Source organism: Empidonax traillii, unplaced genomic scaffold (genome assembly GCF_003031625.1).
Source record: "Empidonax traillii isolate 1590-97213 ecotype Southwest subspecies unplaced genomic scaffold, ASM303162v1 scaffold67:size1865537, whole genome shotgun sequence".
Lineage (NCBI taxonomy): Eukaryota > Metazoa > Chordata > Aves > Passeriformes > Tyrannidae > Empidonax > Empidonax traillii.
The window spans coordinates 347702-373186 of NW_020955260.1; the positions used below are offsets into that span (position 1 = coordinate 347702).

Below are 25485 nucleotides of genomic sequence, written 5' to 3' on the forward strand. Positions count from 1 at the left end.
GTTATTTATATTTACAAACAGGAACTCAAAACAAAGCACAAATGTACTTCTTTCAAACAAAAATGTGCTATCACAATGTCTTGAAGACCATACATGCATTCACATGTTGGTATTTTAGAGTGACTTGAGAAGAAGGGAGGAGACTCCCTATGTGTCCAGACCTTTAGCTAATCTCTCAAATGACTGACCCCTTGAAACTAAAAAAGAAAAACGCATCAGTGAAGACTTGCAATACCTGACGGGCTTGATAATATTCCCTTAGTAGATGGTCTCTCTGGATGATAGCTTCTGTTCTCTCTTTTCGGGCAACATCTCTTTCTTCCTTCACTGTCTCTATATCCTTGCAAGCCTGGTCAAGTTCCTTCTGGGCCTCAGCTTTGTCCTTCACTTCATGACAGTATTTTTCCAGTAACTCATTCCTCTCACAAATCGCTCGATCTCTTTCCACTAGAGCTGAGTTTAGTTCCTAAAACAAGATCCATTGTTTGCAGTAGGTTAAGTTCAGAAGGAAATAGTTCATCTTTCCAACTGAGTACATGTTGTGACACCTTAAAAGCATAGAGAGTTTACCACTCGTGTTCGGAAAAATGGGAGCAGATCATATTACATACAAGTAAGTACTAGCAAAGAATATTAAATGTGGTATTAAAGATATCACACCATCACATTAGCAAAGTGCTATGTCAAAAGTAATCGAGATTCTGGGAGCACCCATAGTTTTAAGGAACCTAAATGAAGGAAGGTTATTAACCAGACAGACTTGGTGTTTTAAAAAAAAGGCTTTAAATATGGCAAAGGCTAAGAATATATTGCAAATATTTTTAAGCAACTGCCTCAATTTTAGAGGACTGAAATAATTTAGACAACCTAGCTACATAAGCATCTTAGAGTTTTCTCATAAGTTTTAAAGGCACATTAAGCTATTTCCCATTAAGACACTAATGTGCTACAGAATATTCAAAGATAAACCTACAATATTTCATCAAGCAGAATAACAGTACATCTTACTAAATGTGGAATTCAGTTGCACTGTCATGAAAATGATAAGGCAAATGTAAAAGTGTTCTAAAATAGAAACAGTCCTTTCAAAATTGTTTAAACGAGACTTCCTGTTGGAAGAATGGGGCATTGAAACAATTTCATGCCACTAAATTTTCAGATGGTTCAGCTCTCTAGAAGCATTAAGTCAATGGCTACAAAGAAGTCCTCCATCATATAGGCACTCCTAGCTGGAAACTACTGATGTTATGATTGCAAAAACATCATCAGACAGGTGACTTCCCAAAAGCAAAAGAAGGAAAGGGTTCAAATACTTGTACAGAAGACACCATGTCATAAACCGGTTTGCATTCTATTTACCTCTACAGTTTACAAGGAATAAAATTGAGTATTTAAAGCACAGATGACAACTGCATTTTGCTGTACTAACTTGACTGTTTTTTTGATATGCATCTAAGGAAGGCTAGTCACACTATTTTAACAGTTCTGCAATGACATTGAGTTATTTTTGCTGTAGAGTAACAGACAAGCACTAGAATTACTCACTCTGTGAACTTTAAACATATAAGTGAATTTCAATTACCAGAGCACCCAAGTGTTTTCAACATCAGTAAGACCTTTCCTTGCTCAGTACCCCTGAAGAGAGAAATCTCTGAACCATCTGTTGATGCAGACATGGTTTAGTACTGGAAATAGCATTTTACACAATTTAACTATATTTTGTATAAAATGTGCATTCAAATGTGTGTATAAGACTTACACAAAAACATTAAGTCTTTTCCCACAAGCAGCTGAGATGAAAGTCGTCAAAGCAGAGCGAAAATTCTCAGCAAGCACTTCATTAAATAAGAATTTACAGTTCTTTAAAATGACTGGAAAAAAGACATATTACCACAGTTTCTCCCAGCAGGCTCGATACAAAATATCTGAATAAGAGCAGCCATTGCCTCCAATGGTCATTGGTAAAATTTCCCCTCTGTCTTTTTCCTATGACATTTACACAAAGTTACAACATGACAGCACATGGAAATGTGCCACTTGTCTTTGAATAGAACAGCTTCTGTTTGAAAACAGTAGAGGAGTTTGGTTTGGAGAATGATTCTGAATTTGTGAAGAGTTTCTATGTTTTAAAGAAGTTCTTGCATATGACTGTAACATGATGACAAAATACAACAGGTCTACTAAAGAGAGGGGAAAGCTGACTACCACTGAGATGAAACATGACATTTTGAGTATTTGCCGGAGCAAATGATTATGCCAAACACAGAACACCACTGGAGAGAGAAGAGGGGGAAATATGTAACACCTAATCCCTAGCCTTGAGTGGCTGAATTTGTGAGAACGTAATACAAAATTGTCCATTAGTGCAAAAATCACGAGATTTCTTCTGCCATTTTTAAGTGCCAGAATATTAGTTCATTTTACAGGTCTGTGAACCGATCAAGTTTGGGCATGTGCAATAAAAGCTTAAATGTCTAACTAGGAAATTGACTAACTGACCTCATCAGTAGTAGCTCAGACACAATGCTTAAAAACCAACCTCTTCTGAATTTCAGTCGCTTTACAATTTCTTTGGGACACAATAGGGGACAAACACACTAGGCAAACACAACCTTCAGGGAAGAAACTACATTCAAAATTTCCTAAAAGGATTCAGTGCTGTTTCAACCACTCAACGAGCACCGTAATAAGGTGCTACACACCACAAGGAAAGTGAAGACCATTAAGCCACCCATTTGGAGAGCGCCAGACCAAGTATTCACTGACTGGATAATCCTACTTACATGGGTACATGTTTCAGGATACTATTTCAAGTGAATCAATACACTGATCCATACAATTTTTCAATCTTTCAAATGTTTTCCTTGACAGAATTTGAAAATCTCTTATGCACTGAATGCAGTTGCAGCGAGCTATATGACTACATGATACATGAACACACCTCCTCACAAGCATAAGAGTCATAGCTACAGGAAAAGAAAGTGTGAACAAAAAGACAACTCACAGTACTGCTATTTTCTGATGGGCCAAGTGTGGGGGTGAAGAAAATGCATGTCTCTGCCTTGACAGCACCATACTCACCAGTCCTGGGCTCTTTCTATTTTTTATGTTCAAACAGTCCTTCAGGTCATCTAGGCAGGAATACCCATGTATTTAAAATATTAATCCTCTGCACCTCAGCAAATTACTCATAGTGCCACATTGACAGATATAACAAATTGGAGCAGAATGACTAATTGTGGCTATTTCCATGAGTATTGCTTACTACCTACCCTGATCCCACTGAAATCAACAGACATTTCTACTGGCTTAAAGGCTTTGATGAAAGTAGAAGAGGTATGAAACACACATTAAAACCTCATTCACTATAGAAGCTAAATTACTGAGCTGACAAACACACCGGGCTGAAAAATATCAAGTCTTAAAACCAGAATTTATTTATATTTAAAAGCTCTGATGCCACTTGTCACAATGCACATTATGTCCCTCAAAAATGGTATTTATTTTAAAAAAAGCTCCACGACGTCATTATTTGTAAAAGGTATTTTGTTCAGATATAATGCTGTGAAAAGAGTAAAATGAGATTTATAGGCAATGGAATACATTTGCTTGTATCTGTTTCATGCTAAATTAAGTATTTGTAAACCAAAGAGTCAAGTGAATGCACGTCAGCTGAAATGAAACCAAGCAGGAAATTGTGTTCTGGAAACTGTAACAGCATCATTCTAATATGGTTGTGATATAAGCATTTCAAGAACATACTGCTGAAAAATACAAAGTTCTGCTTTCACAAATTTTAAGGCATGCCTGAATCCTAGAGAAAAATATTCAAAGTATCCTCTTTAACTTAAAGGCAGAAAGAGGGCAAATGAGTAAGAACATGCATGTAAGCACAGGCTTTGCATAAGTATTTGAAATTACTTGATCATGTACCGTCTTAAGCCACAGTAGACAGTATCCAGTGGTTCCTGCAGAGGTTAGAAGTTAAAAATAATGAATATTTACAGCTATATTTTTACAGAGAGCATTACTTGAGAAGGCATAAAAGACTAACACAGCAAAGAAAATTATTAATAATAAGCAGAACAGTATTAAAGCAAGTAAATACCAAATTTCAACTGGCAGGTATTCAAACATAGACGCTTGATAAACTGACAGTAAAAAGATTCCTTTCGGAAATATCAGAACTTCTCCTTTGCAGTGCATTCCTATTTTCCATTAAGCATTTCTAATTCAACAATGCATACTCATTTCCCTTCCCCAAGAGGGAATAAAAAATAGGCTAGTACCTGTCTTAAAGCCTCCATCTCTTCACTGGCCACTCGCTTCTCAGAAGAAGTGTTCTTGAGTTTGGACTCTGCAAGCTCCAGTTCTGTTTGAAGCTTATCTACCTCTTTTATTACTTGATCTCTCTCACTCATTATGAGGCGGTATTCATTGAAAACTGAATCCCTTTCTTCCTTGTATTTTTCTGCATCCTTTGTAGCTTTCAGCTGCATTGTTTTGAACCTTGTCACCTCTGACTGTAATCGCTCCATCTCTCTCTGCAACTCTTTGTTTTGTGCTGTGGCGCTGCTTAGTTCCTGTTGAACTGATTCAAACCTAAAAACAAGTGGAAACACCAGTAAGACACTTGTTACTCATTTTCCTTTTTCATACATTAAGGATTTGGCTAGGTAACCGAAAGTATCCATTGGTAAAACACAAACACAGAGGACTCCTTAGAAAATATCTTCGTGGTGCTGCAAAATAATCACTGCTTTACGAATATTAGTGAACCTTCAGGAACCTTCAGAAAGAGAACCTCTTTAGGGAACTGAAACACAAAAACTATTAGAAACAATTGAACTATTAAAAGTAAATTTATTAAAAAATATTCTAAAAGGAATGAAAAACATTGCCATTATTTAACAGCTCAAATTTAACTTAATTTACTGTTATGGTCTGCTCATCTTAGAAGTTAATTCTTTCTCCTAACACACAGTCTCAGGTATGTGGGGAGAAGGGAAACAAAGAGGGTTTATCATAAAAATGCACACAATGGAGTTAAAACCAGGTAATTCAAACATTTCTGTTTGTTTTCATCCAAAGTTAAATTAATCCAGTAAAATTAAAATGCATAGTATGTTACAGCTTTATAAAATCACTTTAGATAGTTAACATAGAGAAAAATGTATGTATTTTATCACTAGAAAGTACTGAAGTAGGGTACAATCAAACAAAGTATATAAAATGTAAATGTCATTAATGAAAACACTGTAACAAACTGGATGGACTTTTAGGGTTATCCAAATTTCAGGTGCCCATGAACCTCTGGAAGACTTTTTTCTCTCTCTCTCACAGAAAGACACCCCCTTCCCCCTATGCTGTGTAAAAGTGCAGTTTCTTGCCTAATCCAGCATTTTGCCTGACCTTTCCTGAGAAAGAGTTGTAAACCAAATCTCAAATATTCCCTTGAAAACCTCAGTGTATTCAAAGCATTGCCATAGCTTTACCAAGGCCTCTGCCAGTAGTTTCAAAACCATCACCCGGCTCTTTTCACAAAAGTCTTGAGTTTAAGAGGTCAGTAGGCTGGCAGTACAGAAGACCTATCATATTACAATCTGGATTTAGTTTTTCTTTTCAGTACTGTAAGGATGAAGGTAAGAAGAATATACTAGGTGAGAAGAACAAGTTCGTATCGGGAAATGTAAGAGACTATGACAAACCACCTCATTGCTATGTGAGAACCCACAGTATACTGTTGCAAAGTATTTGGGGGTCAAATCAAGGACAACAGCGGGAAGATTCCATCAAGCAGGGAAGAGAACAGATTTAATGCAATGTTTGCCAAGCAAAAATATATCACCAGTAAGGAACAAGGTAAAAAAAAAAAAGGTGGTGGGGTGCTGGCGAGGGAAAGGGACTGGAAACCAACAAAACAAGCAAAGGTAAGTCATCAGAGAGAGAAAGAAAACCTCTGCCACAGAAGGACATTCATATTAAATAATGATAATTGAAGAAACCTAAAAGCAAAGTTCCATCTGAAACACCCTGGTCCAGCCTGACCTTGCATTGCCTCCTAGTGAGGAAATACAGATCCCATTTTCACAGATGCCTTCACTGTTGTGAATGGGTTGCAAGTAGCAGGGTGGGATGGGTCAGTAGCAGTAAGCATGGGACTGCTGTGTTTAACCCAAGCACCATGGAGCCATTTGCTCACTCCCTCACCACTGAGATCGGAAAGAGAATCGGAAAGAGAATCGGAAAGAGAATCGGAAAGGTAATAGCCAGAAAACTCATGGGTTGAGATAAAAACAATTTACTGGGAGCACAACAGAATTAATTCTCCACTTCCCATGGGCAGGCAGGTGTTCAGCCATCCCCAGGAGTGCAACTATTAACTTTGGAGGACAGAATCATCATTCCAAACATTCCCCCTCCTTCCTTCTTCCCTCTACTTTATATGTTGAACATGACGTCATATGGTACGGAATATCCCTTTGGTCAGCTGAGGTCATCTGTCTGGCTGTGATTCCTCTCAACCTCCCATGCATCCCACTCTCCTCACCAGCATGGCAGTGTGAAAAGTAGAAAAGGCCTTGGCTCTCTGTCGTTACTGCTCAGCAACAACACAAACATTGCTGTTATCAACCCTGCATTCAGCCAAATCCAAAACAGAGCCTCATATCAGACATTGCAAAGAAAAATTCCACCCCAGTCAAAACCAGCACAGTTGCTCCAGTTTATAAGGAGTAAATAATACTGAGAAGAACTCTAACCAGGACTACCTGCTTTGTCTTCAATGCAACTGCAAACTGCAGACAGATCTGTCTGAGTACTACAGCACACATTCAAAATGCAGCAGCACACGTGTAAGTTAAGATTTAGCACACAGGAATCAGCTATACTAGACACATGGAAAAAGGCTGAAGACTTGTCTAATATTTTTTTAAGACCAAAGATTAATTCAAAATGAGACCTCAGCTATCATTGGAGTTCCTGCTCTCTTTAAAACCTACTTTGATAGTGTTTACAATGAGCATTAATTAAAAAAAACTAGTGCTACAATTTATGACCCATTCATACTCAATTAGAAGTTTGCTAAATTTTTATATTCTGAAAAGTATACTTAATCTGAAATCTGCTACACATTTTACTTTTTTTTTTTTTTTCCCAAAGAAATATGGTTTAGGTTATGAAGAAGAGGTATAAAAATAAGACAAACAAAGATTTATATCAATACAAACAAAAAAGAAGCTCAGACCCAAAGCCAACTGAATAAAAGTAAAAACATTTCTGAAGCTCGGTTATACAGTTGGATCACTGTTTCACAGGAACATGCATTATCTTTCATGGAATTCTTAAAACCAGTCTCTGATCAGCATCAAGCAACAGCTTCCTCTCAAGAAGGAGACCTAAATCACAAAGCTATAACAGAAGCATGTCGAGCTTCTGCAAGTACCAGCACGTTTGCAGTGTTTCACATGGTATATGTTAGGTTTTTCATCACTTTCAGGAATCCATGGCATTTCAATTACATAACTTTCTGTGTACACTATTATCTATGCTCAATCTCACCTTTTTGAAACACTGCAAGTCTACGAATGTGGAAAAACCACTTTTTGGCTTTGGACTGTGGGAGTTGAGTATCACCCCTAACAGTCAATGAAAACATTCTTAACACACCCTTCGATGCTCTCTGCAGTCCTCGTGTATACTGATGGTCTTCCTACCCCATATGGTTAAATATGTTGGCTTGATATCAAGAAGGAGCAGAGTAGAAAGGATAAGTGTGGTATGACAAAGTGTCTGTGTCCTTTTCTGGCACTTGCACTGCTCAGAGCAGCACCTTCTCAGTGAAGCAAGACTCTCAAACACCTGTATCCAGTGAACTCTGCTCCCAGCCCAAAGCTCTGTCTCACAGTCCCTCATAATCAGCAATTCTAATATCATGAAAAGTTACCTTATGCTTGAGATCTGCATTTGCCAAACACCTTCTAGAAATTATATTCTCTTCTTGACTCGTTTTTAGTATTTAAATAAGGATTTATATATATATATATATATATAGGTACATCATGCATTAAGGAGTTTGTTTGGAACACTAGGTCTGAGGTTTAACAAAACTCTGGTTATATTTTACTTCTGTCTCTACAACTAAGACTAGATACACCTTGAAAAGCAGAGTACCCCTTTCTCACGTGAGCTAAACAATGGTTAAAAATTCCTCATACAATTCCAAAACCCAGAAAATCCTTTTCTCAAGAAAATGCACCATTTCTCAAAATAAACATCCCCATCACACCTTCTAGGACCTCCCAGAAAATTTTATATAGAAACACATGCTTACTCATCACACCAAAACAACATACACCAAATTTCAGAAAAGAGATTAGAAAGGTATTCGTGATTCCACCACTGTGAAAATAAGATGTGACATTAGAATTGCTACTGACATCACAGAATACCTCAAAGGTATCAAAACTTGATTATACCTCCTGAGAGAGGATGAATATTGCTGCTGAAAATGAATGGCTGTGTCCCTTTGCTTCATTAACATGTCGATCTGCTTCTGCAGACGCCTGTTCTCCTCCTCAGCCTGTTCCAGGCGGCTCAGATCTGTATTGTGGCTCGCGATCTTCTCATTGTACCGTTTCCTGAGGGCATCATAATCCTTCTTCACACCCTCCAGCTTGTCCATTGCTGTATCGTAAAGTTTATTTAGTATCTCTGATGATCCGTTTTGCTTCATAACCTTGAAAAAGTGCCAGAAGATCTATCAATAACCTTTGGTTTTAATCAGTTCAATAAATATGATCTAAAATATATACATAAGAAACAATATTAGAACAAAAATATATTAACCAGTTTTAGTAATCATTCTTTTTAATGACTAAGGAGAGACTGAACTGCTTTAAGTGCTACTGTTACTCTAAGCATTATACATCTGCTTTCTCTTAATTGGTTAAAAATCTGCTTTATCACAATTTAGAGTGAACAAGTTTATGCGAATCTCTCTCTAATGGTGACACCTACTAAATCCACGTTGTTTTCTAAGTACTTATAGTTTTAACAAAAGGTAATCAATACTTGATGAACAAGATGATAGTAGTAATTTAGGAAATGCCCACGAGGTGGCATTCACAACCACCATGGTTGCCTGCATTCTCTATGAACAAATTAAATAATTAAAACCTTTAAGAGAATCAACCTACCCAAAATATGTAATACATGCAGGCATATTATTTTAACATTCATACAATATTTCATCTGACAACTACCCATAGATGTTTGTGTTTCAAAAGCTATACATAAAATATGAACAGGAAGAGGAAAAATCCATTTAAATGTGAATAAAGCCTGACCTGAATCTTAGTTTCAAATTTATTTCCATCAACATAAGAATCCTGTTGCAAATAGCAACACTGATGACAAATGACCAGCAACAACAAAAGAAAGCCCTAACGAGCTTCAGCAAATCTAGTCCTTGTTCATTCCCAAAAGGCAAAAATTAATTTCTTGAAAGGAAGTATTTCTTTTTTTATTCCTTTTTTTTTTTTTAATATATACTTATTTCTATGCTCCTTTTTTTCTGATTTTGTCTTTTAAATTGAAATCTGGCCCTGATGGAACACTGGGAAGAAACAGGAATGCTATATATAAAGAGATACCAATAATTATACAATGTTAACATTATCCTACAAAGGTATGTCCCTATCTAAAAATAAAAATTATTAAAAAACTAGAAGGAAAAAGAGACAGAAAACATGAGCTTTATAAAAAGTCAAAACCAAATACAGAGCAGCTATCCTGCACAAATACGCACGAAGTGGATACTTACCTTCTTTTGTGTCTTACATTCAGAGCAAGGACCAGTTCCTGAATATGGAAGGATCTGGATGCTTGCAGATTAAGATGAAAGGAAAGCAGAAGCTATTGCCTGCTTTTTATTACCCACAGGTAGCAGATAACATCCGTCATTGTTAATAAACCCCATTGCTACACAGGCAAGAAAAGAGAGACAAAGTTCTTCAGCCTGACACTGGTCTCCTTTAACTAACCAGGATATGTAAAAGTAGTGGGTTACTGTTCATAAAGCGGTCCTGGAACAAGACTACACTTTGGCTATTTCTACATACATCCCAATCCTCAGTGGATTCAGCAGCATAACCTGCACAGAGGTGGACACTGATTAGGCAGTATGCTTCAGTGAACCATTTCAGATAAGCTAAACACATGGTAAACTGTAGGTATATGTAAACACATTTTGATTTACACTCACTCAAGAAAGCCATTTTCCTGAATACCACTTCCCAGAGCAGTTTGAGAACAGGTTTGAGAACTAATTATTTGAGAATCCAAACAGAAATAAAACACTTCTTGCTGTCTAAAGCAGATATGGAATGTATTTATGTTGCAAACACACTAAATAATTAAGAAAAGAAGGACTAATATCCAAGAAACTGGATGGAATTCAACATAAACTTGCTAAGAGATTTGATAGAGGGAGACAGAAACACTAGCACGATAAAGAAGGTCCTCCATTCAAAATTCCAGTCAGGGAAAAAGTAAATAGTCCCAGCTGGTCCAAGGAAGACAGCCATGGCAATGTGAGACTTCATATGTGAGCAGCAGAAACTTAAGCTGGTCAGCTGCTACACAGCAAATCCATGACAATCCTACACAAAGAGTAATTTGATCAAAAGTTTTTGCTCTCTGAGGCCACCAAGATCTATTTTGTTATGGCCTGACAACGAAACAACACGTCAGAGGGATCAACACAGACTCATTCATTTGAGAAGTGACATGGACAAGATAAGTCTTTTGGCACTCCTTCAAGACAGCATGATTCACTCTGACAAGCTGAGAAATGGAGTTGCACAAGGTTCTCACTGAGAGTCACATACATAGTTTTCTTTAGGGGTTTAATCATGACGCTGACATGGGACTGAATTTCTTTAAATCAATACTGACAATGACACTTCAGCCTCCTGTCCTTCCAGAGAATTTCAAACCTCAGGACAGATCCACAAAATACAACAGCCTTCTCTTGGAGGTTGTGCATCCCTTCCTTGCAGACTGGGAAACTGAGGCATAGAACAATTAAGCTATTTGCCCATGTTTACACAGCAAACCATTTCTGCTGTCTTCTGGGCCAAGCCACTAAACCATTTCACAGCAGAGCTTGCAAGATAGTTTTAGAGGAATGGATAAAAACAAAGAACAAATCTTCACTCTCCTTTGCACTAGACCTCAAGCACATCCTCAAGTGCCACTCAGCACATCCAGCTTGCTTTGACCTTTGCCCCTCCTACCCTAGCAAATAATTATATTGGTTTGCATAGATTTTGCTTCTGAAGCCTAATGTTTGACTTGCAAGTTTGCCCTGTGAAGCAGCCTACACACAGTCAACCAAGATACTCTGTTTAACCATTCCACATGTTACTGCAACAATTCTAATTAAATGATCAAACTTTTCCGTAGGTGAATAGAGGACCTGATAGGTCCAGTTACTCCCTAGTATTACTACTGCTTTTTTATTTTCAGAATATGTGGAAAACACTGATCTGAAGACAGCCTGTGATATCATGTTCTGAAATATTGAATTCTTCCAGTCCTGAAAATTTTGTCTTTTTGTTTCAAGTTCAAAAACATTAATCAACCTGTAGCTTTTTTCTAACTGAATAGCTCAGTCACTCCACTAACCTTTACAGTGTCATTAGAATAACAAAAAAAATCCCAAAACCAAACTCCCCACACAGACAAAAAACCCCCATCAAAATCAACAAATAATTCAAACCTCCAAAGGTTCTCAAAGTGACTGTCACTCTTTTTTTTGGTGATTCTTTCCAAAAAACAAACGCAGCATGCCAATTTAAAGCTATCCCTGTCCCATAAAATACCCTAGGAAAATAGTAATATTTCTTATGACTTTGCAGTTTCAAGTGAGATTTTTGATGCCTCTCCACCCACTTAAAAAAAAAAATATCAATCCTCATGTACACTTTTACATCTCTTTATCAAAATTCCTTAATGCCACCTCATATTCTATATCCCTCACTCTTTGCTCCATCTAGACACAGAAAATCAATTAGTATCCCAGATGTCATTTTCTCCCCTAGTAATGTAAAACCTAAAGATGATGTTTCAGAATTAGTAAGACATAAAAGGCAGCAACGCTGCACATTCAGATTTGTTTATCAAAGGAACCATCTTTGATCCCTTCTAGCACACACCCCCCAGCTGAGCTCACCTGCTGCTGCTGGCTGCGCAGGTCCGTTATCTCCTTCTGATCCTCGTCGTGAAGTCTCTTCATTTCCTCACACGACTGCTGGAGGTGATTATGTTCTCGCACCAACTGCGTGTTTTTCCTCTTCAAGGTATCCATGTCCTCCTTCAGCTGTGACTGGTCACTCAGCAGCCGACTGTGCAATGTGCTGTCACGGCACACAAAAAGTGCTCTTAGAGGCCAACTTGCAAGGACAAAGTCCTGGACTAATTCATTTCAAGCATGAGTTTCCTACCAAGAAAGCAGGTCAAACTAACTCAGTTCTGCATATCTGTGTATTTCAGGCAGCAGGAAAAAAAAAATCAGAAACAAACAGGAAAGTAAGTATGAAAATATGCGAAAATACACAGTACTCCTAAACTGCATCAGAAGAGATGATGGATTTATGCCACACGTCAATATAATTTCATAGCCATTAAGAGCAGGCAGGCAAACAGAAACAGCATAATATAAATGTAAGATGATCCTTGAGATAACAGAATTATCCCACTAATCATCTCCACTTTCTCTCGGGCCCCTCAACAGAGCAGCAGCTAACCAAAAAAACAGATGAAAAGTACAAAAATCTCCTTGTATGCTACTGTTTTAAAAAGAAACAAAATCCTCCAAGCTGTCCAAAAAACCACCACAAGCAACAAAAACACACTATGTATATTTCAACTGCATTCAAGAAGGTAAAAAGCTGTTAAAGTTCTTCCAAATTTCACTGTGCAAGCCAGAATTATTGAAAGAAACATGCTCTCACTTAAACAACTGAGAGCCACACAAGGAGGCTATCATTCAGATTAAAATTCCTGGTAGCAGTCAAAAATTAGACCAAATCACTGCTGGAAAAAAACAGATCAGTCAATGTGTTTTATTACTGCAGATTAAAAAGAGTGACTTTGGAATACTGACAAGTATTTTTATTTTTGAAACAGCACAATTCTATCTGAACTCTCACACTTGCTGGTAAAATGTTAAAAATCTGTGTTTATATATATTAAAAAAAACCTTACAAACACAGAGCAATGACTAGACTTAATCTTCATTTTAAGTTATTTTCTGTTCCTTCCTTATGAAGTCAAATACCAGCATGTCTGTACAGAATAACCCAAAGCATTCACAGAAGTTTCCTTATAGTAAAACAACCTATTAAAAAAAACACCTTTTGACAAATTATATTCACACAATTAAGCACACACAATCTTTACATGTAGATTATTAATCTGCTGTTATTCAGATTCAATTGGAAATGAGAAATTGTTTGGAATGCTAACTCATTTTGTTTTTTTAAAAAAGCACGGGGTTTTACAAATTACTAGAGAAGAAAATAACATTTGAATTTAACTCTTATTAAAACTTACATAAATCATCATGAGAGCTATCACAGTCTACTAAAAGAGAGTAAAAAATTACATTCTCTCAGAGTATATTCTGCTCTCTAACAGAATATTACAAGACTTTTTAATCCCATCAGGACATTGGTGATTTCTATCTCAAATTCCTAAAAGTAAAACCAACAGTCCATACTTTATAATTTCAAATGGGCCAAAAATGTTTTATCTGAAGCAGGCAAGCATTGATTTCACAATTAAAGTGGAAAAACATAATTAAAAAAATTACTTGATTATCATGTTTTAATACTTTTTAGTCTAGTACAGTCTGGTAAACTCTTACTTTGTACAGCTTTACTAATACTTACTGATAAAAATCTGCTTCTTTTGCTGCTTCTTCACACCTCTTTAGTGTTTTAGTGTGTTGATTCTGTAGAGACTGTAGGTCTGACATTGCCTTCATGCACTGAATCTTCAGCCTTTCATAATCATGATTTGGTTTTGGACTAGGTCTACAATGGAAAAAGAATATGAGATCAAACATCAGCTACTAAAGAGAATGAAAAATTTTTACCCCCCAAAAAATACTATCACACAATTGTCAATACTTAGGTTATATTATGCTTTAATTTAAATTCTGACCAGGTCACTAAAGGATGCAACCACAAACAAAATGACACTGACTTTAACCTCTACTAGTTTTAAACTGAGATGTAACATTTAATAATGGGATCAGCTTGTTTCACTATCACTAGCACAGCCAAAAATAGCACAGAGCATGCATGGACCTCTCTTCTGAGCAGCAGTATCACCACAGAATAGAACAGTCACTTGATACAAGAACAAGTCCATCTCTGCACACTCGGCTTTCCTGTGCCACCATGTTCAACTCTCAGCAACAAAACACAAAGGTGCAGTGAGAGTGGGGCATAAAAGAGGCTGCCAAAGTCAACTGGGGGTGTGTGGAAGCCTGGGCTAGAAAAGGTTTCTCATATAACGAGCAGTTGGGGGACCTTCTCTGTAGCTCCCTAGGAAAATCAGTGAAGGTTAGGAGAAAGATTTCCAATGGGACACCAAATCTGTATATCTGTGCTGGCACAATCTGACCTGTTTGACTAATTAAGCATTGAATTTAAATAATTTGACCAAGTCATTCTGCTGAATTATATCTTTGTGTGTTATCATGTTCTTTTAAAATATTATAAAGAATTGAGGAAACATGTCAGAATCTGCCTCACATTTCCATAGGATAACCCAAATTTTGCAAAATAATTATTAGGAATCTCCAATACAACATCATCTCCAATTTTCAGCAAACAAAAAAATCAAAGTGAGTCAAAAGAAAGATTTTGACTTAAATTTCTTTTAGTGTATCAGGATGACTGGTTGAGGAGAAATCTTCTAAAATCATCTGCCTTGTCAAGCAACTGACTAATACAGATTATGTCTACAATGTGTGGTACTTGTACATGATACCTTTATTTGCAGACTAGAATCGATTAGCCTTCTTGTTTTGAAGCACTAAGCTTCTAAGAGGCTCTTAATTGAACTGTTCCTCCTCTGTACAGTCACAGAATTTTTTCACCATTAAATTTTCTAGTTGCAAAATGGAGCTTCTGACAGCTGTCCCTGTGTCACCTCCCCGGGTCTCTTGTGACACCACAGGCAATGAAAAAAAAACCCAACGAACCACCAAAAACAAAACCAAAGCCTCCGTAAGGAAACAACTGCTTTCTAATTTAACTCTGCTTATTCTCATATCATATCTGCTCCACTGCTGCACAATCATTCTTCCTCCCTCCCACCTCGCACTCTCCCAAATGGCTTCTCCGTAAGCGCAGCCTGAAAAGCAATCAGAATTTTCATACTTCATACAAAAAAACAGCAGCATGGATTCTGGAACTGAAATGCAGCTGGCAATCAAAATTAAAATTGTTTTGCACTATTTCAATGGTGAGAATTGTTAAAAAAAAGAAAGAAAAATGCCAGCCACATCTGGTTCACAGACTTTGAGGGGGAATGTGTTTAATACGAGGTACTTTTTGGAAACTCAGTTGCATCTGGGTTGCTGAGTAGTGAAGTCTCCAACTGCAATTCCTCTTTTTCTCCTTTCTCCAGAAAAGTGCTTTTGAGGAAAACAAAACAAAAAACCCTTCCTTGACTGATAAACAATTAAAAGCCAAAATCATATAAAGTAACCAAATGTTCAAGTCATATCCACAGGGATTTTTTTGGGTATTTTTAAATTCATTGCTTAGGGGTGCCAGCAGAAATAGTATGTTACTCATGCAGCACTACAGACATTACTGCAACTACTGCAAGTGTTATTCTTTTAAAATACAAACCTAGTTAGCATAAGTTAAACTCAATTTGAAATGTTCACACCCTTGACAGAATCACTAAACCCCCGAGTATTGATTTAAATTAGACCTTAGGGTGAAGTTACTGAAAGTAGACACCATCTGTCCACCACAGTCCTTAAATGACAACATTAATTGCAGTACAGTTCAACTCTCAGTCGTAGCATTAAGCTTATTGAGACCCATTAACACATGTTCATATTAAACTATTAGGTCAGCCTGAAAGCTATGGTGAAACTTGTTCTACAAGTGTAACATCCATCAGGTGTATTTCACATATTGCTGAAGTAACACCAGCATTATTTAAAACACACAACAACAAGACCACTACAAAAAAAAAAAAAAAAAAAAAAAAAAAAAAAAAAAAAAAAAAAAAAAAAAAAAAAAAAAAAAAAAAAAAAAAAAAAAAAAAAAAAAAAAAAAAAAAAAAAAAAAAAAAAAAAAAAAAAAAAAAAAAAAAACAAAACCAAAAACCCAACACATCACCTATAAACATGGAGACTATGTAGGTAACTACATAAGTTAGGCAAACTACACAACGAGGAAGGACCAACAATGCCATCAAGAACATCCTCCATTCTGCCTCATCTACATGAAATAAAAACCACATGGATATCTAAGGCCTTATCTTTCACAGTGCTGTTCCAAGGCTTTATGTCTTAGCAAGAAAAACAGGAATACAAAAATGAGGAATACTGGTCAAAAGTCAAAAATCAAAACTGTTGCGGCAAAACACTCCATTCAAGCACATGTAGTCTTGTTCAGGCAAGACTACCACAGTTTTATGCTAAAATGACCCATAAAATACAGAAAATTATTATTTCAATGAAGGAGAGGTATCAGTTACTATTTTGGAAGCACTTGTTCAAATATTAACAAAATTCAAAATGCTAGGGTCAAAGGTCCAACTGTTTTCCTGATATTCATGTGAGAAGTCTAAAAATCCTTTGTGCTACAGTAGAATTACCCTGACCATAAATCAAGGCCACAGTGAGACTGACATTTACATGTATCTAATGCTGACATAAAAATTAATGCCAACCACAGCTCCAATTTTGTGGGCAATGCCTACCTAACTACTTGCAAGTGTTATCATTTACTGTTGCAAATCCAACAACAGTTACAGATTACACACCAAACAGTCTCTTCTCAAAGGCAGATTTCAGGGGTTTTATTTGTGTTGCAGCTCCCTTCTATTACTGCTACGTAAGTAATAATAGCAAGTTGAAGTGTCTGAAGTGCAGCTTGAGCATGCTAAATTATTTGGTCAAGTCTCTGTTTAATCACCACCACACGTGCTCACATACATGTCAATCCACAAGCACACCATGAGCAATCCTACTGATGTCCAGAAGGATGGCACACAGTCTGATTCAGCGCTTCTCAATCCACTGCTGTGGCTCCTCTTCCACTGCTCTAGACTTAGTCAACATGTGCTTTGGAAAACAGCCCTCGGTTTTGCAATGCCAACCGTCACAGACAGCACAGCCCAGACTACCAATGTGTTGGGAGCTGCAACTGGTTTGAAGCACGCCAACGTGATGTGTCAAGATTTGCCTCTGCACCACCTGTGTTTGGCACAGCCATAGTTAAAGCAGCACACACAGCCAGGAAAATAAAGTCTGAGTAGTAAAAGTCACCACCTACATAATGATCTCTCGGCTTTCACACTTCAGCATTAGCAGTTTGCCATGTCTGGGCTTTGACTCCTGGAGGTTGAAGATTAGTTTTATACAAGGAAAGAATGTGAAACAAAGTAAAGCAAATACCAGTACGTTTTAAAAACCATAGATGTGTATGAGGATGGGAGGAATAGTTGTTTTTACACTGAAGGAAAAAATGTCAACTAATAATCTTCATTCATTTCCCACTCTTCAAATATTTGATTGTTTGGAAGCCAGTATTCTCAATCTAACTAGTGTCCAAGGACTACAAATACAATGTTCATTCTGATTAGTTGTTCTTGAAGCTGTAAACATTTATGTTTTCTACAACATACAAATCCTACACTGAAAGCAAAAGATTGAAAAGAAAGAGAAAACTAGGGCAGTCTAGAGGACAGCTCATCAGAACTTTATTAATAGTATCGTGGATTATGCAGAGGATTATTGTGAGCTATAAAATCCTCAATGCCTAAGCTCTAGTAACTTCAAAGAAGAAATCCCTCAATGTAAGTAAGTAACTGGAAGCTATGCAAAAGATGTTGACATTTGACAATCTTTTCCTCTCCCATCCCCGCAACGCTTTGAGATGGTTAGACAGAATATGATGCTCTTAAAGCAGCCCTCAGAGCTCATGGGGGTAGAAAGGGGGGCATTAAGATGAGTAGCTATGGAGTTAATAAAATGTCCAGATTCTCCCAATTCCAGTTCACTGAGTCAAATCTTGACCTCACCTCATACAGACAAAGTTTAATTAACCGCTTGACCACATACAGATAGAGCTGATTGAGTAACAAACAACAATAATAAAACATTCAAGTTCAGAGAAGCTATGCATCATGACACCACCTCCCAGAAAATCTGTTCTTTGCTCTTATTTCAGATTCAGTGACAGACTATTTTTTTCCAAGGTTTAAATATACTCATACATGTGCTTACTGCAGGCAAAAAGTACCTACCAAAAAGTACTCAGTGTACACAGTCACATATAAACATTAGCAGATCTATAACCCTCTAAAATAAATTAATTCTACTTTCTCCCCAATAAAACTCTTATTTACGATTAACTCATACTCTGAGTACTGTCTTCCTCCTAACATGTCAACTCTTAAATTAGAATGAGCTACATATGACTGCTAGTCATTAACTGACTCTGAAGATGTTATTTTAATTTGGCATCACCCGTAACTTCTCAGTGGAGGAGAGCTCCTTACTCTCAATGTATTTCTGCTACACAGTTCCCCAATATATGTATACCAGAAAGTTTATCTTCTAAAAAACACTTAGTCTACTCAACAGAAATCCAAACCTCTCTCTCCTTGCTGCAGAAGCTCAGGAATAGCTGAAATTTTTCTTCTCTCCTCATTTCTGTTCTCCAGCCAAGTATTCAGAGCTATTTCCCTTTCTTCTCTCTTGCTTTCAAAACACCAAATGCTTCAGTCACTCTCTTCTTTCTCTTCCCACAACAAAACCGAGGAAGCCTAAACAACTTGTCTGCTTTCTTCTCTCAACATAGAGATGAAACCTAGTCCCCTCACTCCCACAGAAAAATTGTTGGACAAAAGTGAGAATAGGCATTTAACAGGCAGCTCTGAAACGCCAATGTCTGAAACACACCCATCACCAGGATGCAAGTAGGTTACAAGCAACATAATGCAAGCTCCTTAATGCTTTACAGGCAAATAAAAGTCAAGACACTTAAAAACAGTACTGAGAACTGAATGAAAATGTCACATTTCCTTTCTGTTTACCTGCAATCATCGAAGGTGGACCCAGGAGATGAAAGTGCAAGTTGCTTGCGCAGCTCATCCCTCTCTCGAGTTACCTGGCGGAGCTGATACAATATAGTCTCCAGCTTCTCACTCATCTGTCTCGTGTCTATTACAGGTGGTGGTGGAGATGATGCTTTACCGGTCGTACCTGACAAAGAGAGAAGTACATGGCAACTGAGAGAACTCCTCAAAAGAGCAATACAACTTCACTTGAGAAGTAATTTAAAATATCCTGTATTTTTGGTTGCAGAATCCTGTTCAAAAATGAAACAAGTAATAGAAGCTCTCATGATTGAGCTGACAAAAGAGTATTTCCAGTCAGATTCCATGCTAGCAGAAAAGCCCTGTGTTGCAAGTTAAGTTTGCATGAGTAGGTTCCTTGCTCACTCATGAACTCATAAGTTGCCTAAAAGGCAAAGCAAGTTTTCAGCAACAATTGCTAAGACCTCAGGAACCACCATAGTGACACAAGTCATAGCTAAAACATTATTTCCAATAAAGAAACATGTTCATGTTTCTAAAAATAATAATAAAAAAAAAAACCAACCAACCAACCAAAAACAAACAAACAAACCAAAACTAAAAAAAAACAGCAACAGCAGAGAAACTTCTACAGCACAGGGGCTCTTTTGCTCTTCTTTTATCTAGCAACATAGACATACTACTCTGTTGTGTGGTACAGCCAACATTTATTTTTAGTGCAATTCTGTGCTTTCACAGGTCACCATTTTTCAGTCTGGTACACGAAGTTAAAGATTTGACTTGCCAATAAGTTGTGAAAAATGGCTTCATTTTTAACATTGTCAAACACAAGCACATTGCAATCACTGCAAATGGACTACACAGCAAATTTCCTCTAAGAGGCAGTCATACATTCAAAGTGTTTTGTGGGGCTTTTTAATTCTCAGCTTTCCTAATATCAGAGCTGATGATGATGCTTACTGTCTTCTCAGAGAACACTACCAACAAAAAGATGTCTTCTTCCACTCAAGAGATGAGAGTCTGGTACATCGCTTCATAACATGTTGACAATTAATTCAAGTTTAATTTTAGTTCTGCTCATTTAAAATTCAGTTGTAAACATAGTTTTGCTCATGTGTCTTCAAACACACGAGAGGAAACTCAAAGATACAAGTCACAGATGTGAAAGTTAAAGGCCTAAATGTATACAGGAGATTATTTTCTACCCAAAAGAGAAATTCTAGAAATATTTTACATAATTATACAACTGAAACAAGTAGTTGATATACATATTAACTTGTTAGGATGTACTTTTATTATGTCTTTTCTTTAATTAATAAAGAAACAAAAGATAGAATAGTAAAATAATGCTCTTTGATCACTGTCTTAAGAAAGAATTCCAAACAAATTTACTTGACCATTTTAAATGCTAAGGAGTTGCAAGGATTGGCTTTTTATCTCTAAACCCAGTTCATGAAGATTTGGCAGAATGTAAAAACTCCCTCCAACTTTTCAGTAGAACTACCTGTGCTTTAAAATTCCCACACCAAAATAACTGCAGTGTCAGGGCTATCATACATACAGCGTCTAGAATAATAGGATCCCTATTTTTATTCCTTTTAGCTGTTACTGTAATTATGAAACAAGAATTTATGAAAACAGACTGTTCTTTTAATCTGACTATTGCATAATAATGTATGCAAATGCTCTAATAGTAAACTGAAGAAATAAAAAACTGCACGAATGACCTGCACTCTGTAGAAGGGCACAAACTCACATCACTGAGAAGAATTTTCAGTGGAGGCTGCATGTGGGCTTTTCCTACTACTTTGTTTCACTCCTCCATCCAGATAGAGCCCCTTCATTCATACGGACTAAGGATTTCACACTTCTAAAATGCAGTTATCCTTTCTTTTAAAAAAGAAATAGTCTACATAATTTCTATGGCAGGGTTTTACAGAAACCAGTAATAATACAAATGCACTACCCTGGGTTCATAATATAGGGAATAAGTAAGGAAAGAAACAAATAGATAAAAAAAGTCAGAGTATGTATTCACTTGGAATAGTTTGGACACATCAATGAGCAAGGAATTTCATAAACAAACTGAAAGGTAAAGGCAAACAAACCAAATTCAGGTACTGACAAGCTGCATGGTCTTCGGTAAATGCAGTGGCAACATGCACATCATCTCACTTGAGCTGACATATCAGGGAATGTGTAACATGGAAAAAGCCCTTCTCATCCTTACAGAGAAGTTCAGAAGCTTATGTCATCCTGGGGCTGCTTGCAAGCAAAACAGATGAACAGGATGCAAGAGGTCAAGAGGAAGGAGGAGATGGATAAGGAAGGTTGGTGCGCTTTACATGGAGAAAAGGGCATTGGATTAACAACTGGTCCATCACCAATTTCAGTGTTAACTCCAGCAGCAGCCCTGTGGACAATGTCCGCTACGCAAACCTACAGCAGCATTCAACAGCTGTCCTGGGAGTCTTCAAGCATAGTAAAAGCAGCCCAGAGTTACACCTCTGTTCCTCTACCTCTTTCCTCCCGCCACAGCTTGGACAGCATCTGAGTGACAGTCTTCTTCAGGCAAGGGGAGCATTTGTTCACAGAGTCCCAAAACTGTGCCAAGCAACACAAGTCTGCTTTAAATAAAGACAGGCTAATTAGCCTTAGGAAAGAAGCTTTCTTCACTAATGTGAAGTCATTAGTCTTAGTACCAGAAAGGGTTATTTTTCATTAACTTGTCAATTTTTACAAGCACATCAACAGATACTTTAATCTCTGCAATGGTAGTGTCAACGCACAGTATCAGCCACAAGATGTATGGCTGTTAAGTGCTGTAAAAACACAGACATCCACTCTTATCCTTAAAAGAGGACCTAAAAGTTTATTTTTGCTTTATGTTAACAACCTTACATTTTCAATAGTTGTACACAAGTTCTTATAAAGCTTGCATTATATTTCTGAATGCTTAAAAAACAAACACCTTCAGGAAACACCTTTTTCATCAGAAAATTTGCATAGTATTTATTTCCTTTAGAGGAGCTTTTATAGTTGAATGCTAAAATCCTTTTGCCACATCAGACAGCTCGATGCAGCAGAAGGAAAGTGACCTGTGCTTCCAGCTTTGTATTCTTTTTCCGACTGCCTATTTTATAGAAAAGTACTTCCCTTTCTGCACTTTAACCACTCAAACTGGTCTTAAAACAAATAAGTCTAAAGGCTAAATCTCCATTATCTAAATTATGCCACCTTTTCAGTAACTCACCTGCTTTCTCAGACAACTTGGAATTCTGAAAAGGCATTTACTGCATGTCCTGCCAAGTGCAACTCATTCATCTGCTTTGATAAGCCTCACAACTCATTTTTGACAAGGCTGCACTTGGACTCTGAGAACTTGACTGTATGGGAGTCACTCCCTGGTCAGTCTCCAGGTAAGCAGTGGTCTATCAACTCCTGAAGCAGTCGAGAGCAGGGAGGTGTCGCATGGTGAGAACATACTTTGCCCATAATGCAGTACATTCATTGAGTCCTGAGCATGCACTGACTTAATCCAAAGCAAGATTTTGCAGGAATCCCATCATGGGTTGTATAAAAGCCTTGAAAACAGGAGCTGGAGTGATCATATCCTCCATATTATAGTCCAAATGCTGGACTTGACAGAAACCACAAAGACCCATTATGTAGCACATACCAAATATAATTCTTGATGATTATTCTAACTGACAATGACTGAAGAGATAATATGTCCACTCAGAAACCACTGCTTAGTTAGCTTCATATTTGCGGATGGAGTAGCATATTTTTTGAAGAATAACAGAATATTTAAAGAGAAACAGGTTTGGAAATCAGGTCGTGGAAACCGGACCAAAATGTACAAAATGCCAAATAATAATATAATGTTGAGGTAAGAAAATGTGTACCAAATGCATAAACAGCTAATTCTAAGAAATACCATTAACATACTTTGAGTTATAATAAACTCATAAACTCATTAGTCTTTGAAAAATAGACTCGTATCATGGATTCAATTAATTCCAAAGGCAATCTGTCACCAGCTAACAGAATGCCTGAATTTCACAATGATTTTTCTTAAACTCACAAATTTGTGCTCCCTCTTGCTTGAAAATGATCAGGAGACTAATTGTACAGTCAAGCCTTTTTCATTGTTTTCTTTCATTAAAAAAAAAAATCAGTGGGGATGTTCAAAATATTATTTCTTTATGGCTCTGGAAATCATGATAGAAAATGTTAAAAAATACTTGCACGATGTATTGCAAATAATGATCAACAGGGTTTCTTCCCAAGCTAGGGAAGTGAGGAAAAACTGGTATAGGAAAATGCATTCTAAAATATTTAGCTTCTCTCAATAATTTATGAGGATAGAACAGGATTACATATCAGAAATCATCATTTAGATACATTCCTTCAGATATATCTTTTCAAGTGGTCTTGAAACAGCAGAGAGCACAGAAAAGAATTGCAAGCAGGTGAAATACAACATTAGTAAAAACAAGCAGCAGTACACTCAGGAAAGGAAATTCAAAGGTAAAATAATGAACTGTAGAAACAGTTTCATCTGACAGACAGAAAACCTAATAGATAATGAAAGCAGTGAGGATCATGTAATGTGCAAGGGCAAAAGAATGCATAGCTCTTCAATATATTGTTTTAATGCAGATTGTAACAAGCTAAACAAAGCCATGAGCACCTAAAACAAACTTTCAACTTCAGTAAGTTTAAGACTATAGAAAGAACTGAACAGCAATTCTAGAAAGGTCAACATGAAAGACAATGTACAACTCAAAAACAGCAGGGGGGATAGGGTGGGGAAGGGCAGATACATCAATTCCAAACGTCCTTGCAGAACTTTGCTGAGCTAAAATACAACTGAGATGAAAATCTGTTCCTGTAACCAAGAAAAATACAGCTGAAGCTTCTGAGTTTGAATATATGATAGCTCCCTGGCTCAAACCCTACCTTTGTCAGGCTTCCAACTGTGTACTGAAAGCACAGCCTACACAAAAGTGTCCAATCTGAACCCCAGTGACTATGATCAACCTCTGCACACCGACCAAGGGGATGAGACTCCTCCAGTTCTCAGTCCTTCACGCCGCCTTCTGCAGGATTGTGAGCACTGGCTCACCATACCACTTTACAGCCCCAAAAGAAAATCATTGACATCAAAAGGATTTCCTAAGTGCACAGATTGATAAAGGGTCTCAGGGAGCAGTGAAGGACACCACGCTTCAGAGGTGCTGTCTGGAGTGCAGGAGATGGGTATTCACACACTGTATTTCCATTCAAATCAGAATGGAACAAAATCAGACCAATCAAATCTTCAGAAATCCCTCCAGGGAGCTGATAAATGCTAAGAAAATACTATAGCAAATGGTCAGTTATTCATTAGTAGTTGTCTCACCACAAAAACCCTATTGCCCCTTCTCCAAGACTGCATCAGCATACGTGATCAAAGTTAAGTTTATAATTGTCACCATTCCTTTTTTTCAAACAGGGCATGTCATCCACTGAGTAATCTTGAGTACTTCTGAAGTGACACAAGTTGAGAGAACCCTTTGCATGACTCATGTCAACCCACAGCTGCCTGAAAATGGACACCAAACGACAATGATATTACAGTAAATCTATTCAGAATGCTCAGTACTTAAGAGGAGATGATTACTAACAAATACACTGAAAATTAGTTAGAGATACTAGGGATCAATCCTAGCGAGAGCTACATGGTTCATGAACAGAGTAAAACAAGAGAGTCAATTTACTTTAGGTGTGTGGAAGAGACTGTTCATTTCCCAAGTTAAAAGTCTTGTTTCCAGTAAACTAGTTTACTACATAGGAAATAAATCTATACATAGAATTTTAATTCAATCATTGAGACCAAATTTTACAGGAAAATGACTTCTGAATAGAGAAATTGATAGGCAAGGAGGTGGACAATAAAAGGCAATTACTGCAGTACAGAAAAGGATTCTGATGTGGTGTACTGGTAGTGTTCCTAGTACCTTATTCATTCCATGCTCTTCCAGTAAATGTAGTATTGTCACTTGTCCCTTTGTGAGGGAGGGATGTGTTAACTGTTGAGGTATCCTTAGCAAACAAACTTTGTACTACTAAAAAAAA

General features: G+C 37.2%; 1 protein-coding gene across 5 annotated transcripts in view; it reads right to left on the reverse strand.

The window, feature by feature from the left end:
* DLG5 (discs large MAGUK scaffold protein 5) overlaps nt 1-25485 on the reverse strand; it is a 109308-nt gene that overhangs the window by 35196 nt on the left and 48627 nt on the right. For all 5 annotated transcript variants that reach the window (XM_027880282.1, XM_027880281.1, XM_027880285.1 and 2 more), the window contains exons 3-8: nt 19360-19528; nt 13956-14099; nt 12236-12419; nt 8478-8737; nt 4290-4602; nt 236-466 (exon numbers count right to left, since the gene is read on the reverse strand). In XM_027880282.1, coding sequence (XP_027736083.1) covers nt 236-466; nt 4290-4602; nt 8478-8737; nt 12236-12419; nt 13956-14099; nt 19360-19528 — 1301 coding nt within the window. The remainder of the gene's footprint in view (nt 1-235; nt 467-4289; nt 4603-8477; nt 8738-12235; nt 12420-13955; nt 14100-19359; nt 19529-25485) is intronic.